The sequence below is a fragment of the Setaria italica genome, chromosome III, assembly GCF_000263155.2.
Source record: "Setaria italica strain Yugu1 chromosome III, Setaria_italica_v2.0, whole genome shotgun sequence".
Classification (NCBI taxonomy): Eukaryota; Viridiplantae; Streptophyta; class Magnoliopsida; order Poales; family Poaceae; genus Setaria; species Setaria italica.
The window spans coordinates 47,903,759-47,912,009 of record NC_028452.1 but is presented as its reverse complement, the minus strand read 5'-3'; the positions used below and the strand labels follow the sequence as shown (position 1 = coordinate 47,912,009).

The 8,251-nt window shown below is 39.8% G+C and overlaps 1 protein-coding gene across 1 annotated transcript; it reads left to right on the top strand.

The window, feature by feature from the left end:
* The first annotated feature begins 584 nt into the window (after nt 1-584).
* On the top strand, nt 585-4,904 carry LOC101760265 (probable ureidoglycolate hydrolase). Its single transcript, XM_014804798.2, has 10 exons — nt 585-657; nt 813-941; nt 1,351-1,437; nt 1,537-1,739; nt 1,807-1,909; nt 1,988-2,079; nt 2,564-2,626; nt 2,717-2,957; nt 4,091-4,131; nt 4,364-4,904. The coding sequence occupies exons 1-10, from the start codon at nt 599-601 to the stop codon at nt 4,459-4,461; spliced, it is 1,116 nt and encodes a 371-aa protein (XP_014660284.1). The 5' UTR covers nt 585-598; the 3' UTR covers nt 4,462-4,904.
* The last annotated feature ends 3,347 nt before the right edge of the window (nt 4,905-8,251 follow it).

Genomic DNA, 8,251 nt, shown 5'->3' with positions numbered 1-8,251 from the left:
AATTGGCACCTGGGGATTCAATAGGGGGATTGTTGGACGCTCCATGATCGGCCCCGACGAAGTAAAAGCAAACAATCCAACTAGTGTCCTCCGCTTGTTAAGCCGTTTTTCTGGAAAAGGAAATGGTCCCCTTCAGTTTAAAAGCAAACCATCATTGCTTATCTTATCGTTTTCACCTTATTGCTAGTCATTTTGGCGTTTCGGGTATGTGATGACATCTTGTATGGTCCTGGAATGGTTGCGTGAGAGCAACCATTCTGCGATGTAGCAGTCTTCTCTCACCGCACCCCTGTAGGCTTAGGTCTGGGCACGGGTATTTCACCTTACCTGTGCTCAATGCAAGGAATTTTATGAACTCAAAAAATAGTGGTTTTGGTAAATGGGGGGCGGCTGGTCCTGGAACGTTCGACGCTTAAAAGACCGATCATGATCACACTGATCGATCTGACTTAGCCACTTACATTAGATCCCAATCCCGTTTTTCAAATGTTGAATTTAGCTACCATTGTGCGGCAATAATGAGCATCCATGGCCACCCTTACTGATGCCTGGTTGCTGTCTTCTGTTTTTTTTCATGTGTAGGTATATTAAAGGGATAATGAATCAGCTTGGCCTTGCAGTTCGAGAAGATGCTGTTGGTAACATATTTGGCCGCTGGTAAGTTGGTTTTTGACAGCTCTAGGATTCTGCTGAAAACATCCAAGGATGCTGGTGTAACATAGCACTACCTTTGATTCGAAGTCTCTTCTTTTTGTTTAAAATTTGTATGTCTTGGAATTCTCATTCCGATTTTAACATTTTGAATTTTACAGGGAGGGTTCAGAAGCTGGACTAGGAGCAGTTGGAACTGGTTCTCATGTTGATGCCATTCCATTCTCAGGAAAATATGACGGTGTTGTTGGTGTTCTTGGTGCTCTTGAGGCAATTAGCTTGCTAAAAAGGTAAATATAATACTGCCTAAAAGCATCTTTCACCTTTTCCTAAAACAAAACTGTGCCTCATCTCATTCTCACATGCATTAGAAATGTGCTCTAGACCTGAGATATAATAGGTTCAAAGCATAGTCCATAACCTGTATGCTACATTGTTATTGAGCATTGGCCGCTTTACACTTCTTTGGATTTCAACAAATTGATGCTTTACATTTTTTTTCTTTATCAATAAAACTGACATCTTTCGCTGTTTCATCTGAAAAGTAGACTTAGATATATTATTCACATAACCTTACATATTTTTGTTTAGGTTGTCACACATTTTGTGGTCGCAACTCTGGTCCATGTAAACATTGGATTGGCTTTGTTTTTCATCTTGAAACGAACCTTACCTGTTTGGCCTGCATGTGTTATACAGATCTGGTTTCCAGCCAAAAAGATCTTTGGAGGTCATTATGTTTACATCAGAGGAGCCTACACGATTTGGAATTAGCTGCTTGGGAAGGTGCACCTTTATAACTAATAAGATTCGTTTTGCTTGTGTGAATCACTGCATGACTCTGTTTTGTTGGTTCTTATCTTTTCCCTCCTTTAAAATATGCAGCCGCTTAATGGCAGGGATTGAAGAACTAGCTCAATCCCTCAGAATGGTAGTTGACAATCAGAATGTGTCATTTTTAGATGCTGCAGAATCTGCTGGCTATAAGATGGGCCCAGAAGACCTGCATAGTGTGTTCTTAAAGAAAGACAGCTACTCTGCTTTTATAGAATTGCACATCGAACAGGGTCCCATCTTGGAGAAGGAAGGTAGATTTCAAGAAAATTAGTATGTCTGCGGTTTAAAATTGCTCTTACTCATCTATTCTTACAACAGGTATCCCCATTGGCATTGTTACTGCTATTGCTGCTCCTGCAAGCATTACTGTGGAATTTGAAGGGAATGGAGGTCATGCAGGGGCAGTGCTCATGCCTGCAAGGTTAGCATTTCCATTCATTTGATTACATTCATGAGGAAGGATCTCCACGTATATGTATGTAAAAAGTGTCTTTTACAGAAATGATGCTGGACTGGCAGCAGCTGAGTTAGCATTAGCAATTGAGAAACACGTCCTGGAATCAGGATCAATTGACACTGTTGGCACTACTGGTATGTTTTATGAATCATATTTAACTTCTTATACCAAACCTATAACTCCTTCATGCTTGTGACATCATATTTTCCTGCAGTACATTTAGACTAAATATGTATTGCTCAGCGCATTGTTTTCTACATGAAGTTTGTGGTTTTCCTGCTGCACTTGTGCGTCCATCCTTGTTAGATTATATCTTATCTGCGTGTCAAACAAAATGTATCATATTTAGCCAAGGCAATAGGCATGCAACTTAGATATTCTGAACTTTAAATAATGAAGATACTGTAAGCACAATTTTTCAATGTTTTATCCAATTATAGGCTAGGTGCTTAATTAGACAAGTTGAGTTCTATTTCAAATTTTAAAGGATATTTATGATGCTAATGGTAAACCAACATACCAACAGGATTTCTTCCAAAAAGAAAAGGTCGAACATTTGAAGCAAACTGTCAAGATATGCTCACCTTGCATTAATTTGACTAAACTATTCTTCTCCAGGTATTCTGCAGCTACATCCAGGAGCAATCAATAGCATCCCAAGTAAATCACACCTAGAAATTGGTAGGAGCCTATTTCCTTTCAAACAAATATGATTGTTCAGGAAACTATGATAATTTTTCCATTAACAAAGTCATGGTATCTTTGATACAGATGTAAGAGATATTGATGAGAAGAGAAGGAATGATGTCATTGAGAAGATACGCCGATCTGCAACAGAGATATCAAAGAACCGTGGAGTCATGCTTTCAGAATTCAAGATCATCAATCAGGATCCACCTGCTCTATCTGACAAATCAGTTATTGACGCTATGGAATTTGCTGTGAAACAGTTGAACCTGGAGTATAAAAAGATGATTAGCAGAGCTTACCACGATTCACTCTTCATGGCCAGGTGAATTACTAGCCCCCAACAGTGAAACAATACCATTATCATTCCCATCGCTGAATTTTTCTTGTTCATTTCAAACTGAAACAATACCATTATATGTTCCTTTAAAAAAATACCAGTTTTTGCATCGACTTTCTTCATGTGTACTAGATGCTTTAGTCCCATGTTTGCATAGAATAAATAGGAAAAATAAAATAATGAAAATTCTTACCAGGGAAAGGTAGGATAAATATTTAGAAGGAAAAAAATAACCTCAGAACGTGTCACAGTTCCATTTTCTGATTCTATTGATCCCTCAACTGTCCAACTGAGACAGCCTCCATCATTTCTAACATTTATCTGCTCATGATTTGTTGGAGATGTAGTTGCATAGGAAATAAAATTAGAGTAGCTGTTTATAGTTTTACACAGAACAAACTAATAGAAACGATGGAACTGAACAATTACAAAATGTTCAGAATACCAGATTAAAATTCCATAACTTTCATGCAGAAAGTAAACACTTGACATATTTCTCTGAACTATCTATAGCTCTATTTAGGCTATTTCTTTCTGGAACTAAATTTCCAGTGGTAACAGTTTACATTAGCTCAGGAAAGCCGAAACCCATGCTTCCTACAATTGTTTCCTATGGACTACACTGTTCAAGCAGAAGATCATAAATTCCTTTTCATCTCCATCACCTATCATAAGAGAATGGACATCACAAAATTTTCGTCCAAAAACATGAAAAATTGAAAAAAAACATGATGACGAGTTCATCTTGATTCTGGCATTCACTACACTGCCTTCGAATCTTCGATGGTTTCATCTGCTGAAGCCTGAAAATGTTGCCGTCACACGTCAGGGAGGGGAATTTCTTAGTTTGGCAGTTCAGTTGTCCCATGATCTAAACATTCTTGTTCACTTCAATGCCAAAGAGGTATTTTAGCACATTTCAATTGAGCTATATCTCAACCCATGGATGACCATTGTACTTGAGGACTTGAGGTCATAGGCAAACATGTTGAGATTCAGATGTTAGGAGCTGCCATTTTTTTTCTATCTATGTTACATATATTTCTGGCTTAGTGACTTGCATCATCATACTAGCGTATTTATTATCAACTAACATGTCTTATGTTTTTGATCTGCAGAGTATCACCGATGGGTATGATCTTCATCCCTTGTTACAAAGGTTTGTAGTTCATCTTTTCAATGAGTCAAAATAATAACATTACCTTTCATACATACAGAGAAGTAAATGTGCTAAATAAAAAATTCTTATAAATATTTGTTTAGGTGATGTAGGAGCACTATGTCATTATAGTGATGTAGGAGTAATATTCCAGTTTTAATACACAAACAGCTTGCAAATGAACAGGCTGGTAAAAAATGAATGGCTACTGAAATCATCTATCCTCCTGCAGGTTACAGCCACAAGCCTGAGGAGTATGCCTCGCAGGAGGACATGGCAAATGGGGTCAAAGTTCTAGCCTTGACAATGGCTAAGCTATCCCTGGAGTGACTATTGAGCATGCGGAGGAATCAATTCATCCGGTGCCAAAACAAACACCTGTATACTTGCCAATAATAAGCTGCACGGCAGCAGCACCATCATCCCTGCACAAGACCTGCATATAAACATTCATCAGGTTTTATTAGGAATAAGGTTTGTCATCTGGTTGATCTGGAAAAGGCGGTCCTCCAAACTGTTTCCACAAGGATATGCAATCTGGCTGACTCCATCCATCCATCGATCATAGTGTGCCACTTGTCCTAGATGGTTGATTGGTGAACGATTCACTGATAATGGGGACAGAGATCTGTAAGGAGCACTGTATCTGAAATGAATGTGCCATGTACTGCTGGCAGCATGCTCTGAAAATTCTGAAACGATAACCAGCTGGGGGCTGTTTCAGATTTTTACAGTACAACATTCTCCTGGGTTTACAATGCTCTACGGCTCCATGCAAAGTCTCGTTAACATTAGCTGTGCGCGTCCGTCGTTGACGCATTTGGTTTAAAAATCAGATCCATCCAATATGAGATGGCAGCTCAATTTTCTGATTCTATTGATCCCTCAACTGTCCAACTCAGATAGAGCCTCCATCATTTCCAACAGATATCCATCCATGAATTGTTGGACGATGTGGTTGCGTATAGGAAATAGAATAGAGTAGCTGTTTATAGTTTGTACACAGCAAAACTAATAGAGACGATGGTACTGAACAATTAGAAATGGTTCAGAATACAGATTAAATTTCATAACTTTCATACAGAAAGTAAACACTTGACACATTTATTTGAACTATCTATCGCCCTATTTAGGCTATTTAATTTCTTTCTGGAACTAAAATTTCAATCTACATCCTCAGCGATGACAGTTTACATGCTTCTTGCAATTGTTACCTTTATGTTTGAGAACGTTCATTCAATTGTTTCCTAGGAACTAGGACTATGCTGTTCAACCAAAAGATCGTAAATTCCCTTCTCATCCTCATCCCCTGTCATAACAGAATGGATAGCAAATTTCGTCCAAAAACTTTATGATGACAAAACATGATGATGACTTGATGAGCTAAAGACTGAAGAACAGCAACCCACATTGCAGCGCTAGAACCTTTCCCCTTGGTGGTGCCAATATGTGCGCTAGAACCCACATGGCAAACACAGCTCATCTTGACTCCCGCACTCACTGCAGTACTGCACTGCTTTCGAATCTTCGATGGTGTCATCTGCTGAAGCCTGAAAATGTTGGCGTCAGGCAGGGGAAGAGCAGGTAATGGCCTAGGTTGAAGCAGCTGTCAGAGTTCCGGCAAGAATCCGTCGAGCCTCCATTCCGAGCTTGCTTTCAGTTTCCCTTTTGGTTGTGTTGTTCATTTTCAAATGTAACTAAGTGTGTTGGACTTTCCGTGTGCGAGTGCTCGTTTGGTCCGCGTTGTAACGTTTCTAACCGTTGATGCTTTTTTGGGCCAACACACAAACAACACTCGAACGTGTGGCGCGCAGAGGAGCTCCTTGCAGCACATCTGCACGGGTCGGTCAGACCAATTAGGGTGACCAGTCAGACCGGTTTTCGCTGGCGATGCCCGACAATGTAAACCAAAAAATGCTCGCCCGGGAGGGACCATCAGGGCAGGCGCACCTTGGGTTGGCACTGGAGTGGCAGCGCTCCCTGCCAGGCCTGTGCCTGGGCGGCTGCCTGCAGTTGGAGGCCTGGAACGCCTGGAGTTGAGCCTTCTGTGCGGGCGCGGAGAATTGGGCAAGCATGGTGTGAGGAGGCACCCCGACCTGCTGAACGCACGAACCGGGCCACATCTAGATGGCCCCGGTCCACGGGTTCTGGAAGGAGGGCCAGGGGGGCTGGGAGGCGCCCTGCTTGGCGTCGCTGGAGGGGCGCCGTCCGATGCCTCCCCCACCGCCATTGCAGCTGCCGGAGTTGCGCTTGCTGCGACGAGGCTTGGAGGAGCCGCCCCCAGAATGGTGCTATGGCGATGGCTGGGACAGCAGGTTCAAGTGCGTGGGGGCGCACGAGCCAGCGGTGAGGAGAGCGGTGGAGTGCTCCGAGGACGGCTGCACAGAGGTGGGCTCCTCAAGCAGCAGGTCGTTGCGGGCCTCTAGGAACGTCGGGAATGGGCGCCTGCGACGAAGATGGAAGAACACAAGAACTCCGCCCAACCTTCAAATCTAAAATCCTCCCTCAAAAGTTGTGGATTTTGGAGAAAAATGAAACCCTACCAAAAACACGGTTTTTAGGAAAGCTTCAAATTCACACCGAATCCGTGAGGGATTTGATGGAGGATCATACCAAAGTTGCTCACTAGGATCCTAGCAACAAAACCCACCAACAAATTTCACCGGATTTGGAGCCAAACATGAAGAAGTTATTATTGTAATTATTATGCAGTAATTTGGAGATAGAAGTTTGAATTGTCTGTAGAAGACAATTGAATTATTTTATATATCTCCAAGGCATGGGCTAGCATTTAACATAAGCCTAAATATAATTTTTATGCATTTTTTTAATCTTATTGGAGGTACATATAGTTCAACTTGGAATTACTTTCGATAAGCACGTAGAAATTCATTTAAATGATAGAAAATACTAAATCTGTTAAAAAATTCTTGAAACTCCTACATGAAAATTTAGATGTTGTCTATTACATGTAAAAATGTAATTAGGGGTATATAAAATAATTATTTTGCAAGTTAAGTCACAAGGGTGTATTAATTAGTTAGTTAAAAAATAAAAAAATAACTTTTCGCACAACAAGTGGCAATGTAAATTCACAAATGTCACGAAAAAGGTAAATGTAAGGTTGTGTCCAATTTTGAGGTGCATACGAGTTCGAACATGTAAAATGCTACTTAAGTCTCAAAGTTTGACTTGAGTTAGTAGAAACTATGTGAGAGATGTATCCATTTGTAAATAATATATAGTACATTTTTAATAAAATCTTGTAAAACTTTTATGACAAGCTTATAGACCCAAAATATGTTGTCATGTCAATTCGTAGAATTTTCTAACCAAATTTAGATATTATTGTAATTATTATGTTGTAATTTGGAGATAGAAATTTAAATTTTTCCTAGAAGACAATTGAATTTTTTATCTACCACCAAGACATGGGCTATAATGAAACATATGAGCCTAAGTATATTTTTTTTGTAATTTTCAAATCGTACCGGAGATACGCATAGTTGAACTTGGAATTACTTCCAATAAGCACGTAGAAAATCATTTAAATGGTAAAAAATACTAATTCTATTCAAAAATTAATAAAACTCCTACATGAAAACTTAGATGTTGTTTATTACTTCCTCCGTTCCTTAATATAAGTCATATATAACGCACAGCTTGGGAGGAAAAAAATTCGTTGCTTTTGTACGTGAATGGCCCTTGGGGAAAGACGTGAGATCGAGGAAAAAAAGGAACTCAGGCCATCTTCTCTCTCCTGATCAGATTGCTTCCTAACATATCGTAACAAACCCCACAATTTAACTAAACATACCTATATTTTGGAATTTTCCTTAGATATCTATATGGCTTATATTAAGGAACGGAGGGAGTACATTTTAAAAATATATTGGTGTATTTAAGATAATTATTTTTGTGTGTTACTCATGTAGCACCTCATGTAGTACTATGACCCCATCTAAAATATATCTTCCTGGTGTAAAAGCGGTTTGGTTTTTATTGATCAGCTTGTCTGCAAATGGAGTCAATCTTAGGGTCACAACTTTGGTGAACCATTTATAGTCCACATTGAGAAGACAGATTGGCCCATACTGGTTGATATTATTTGTTTCCTTCA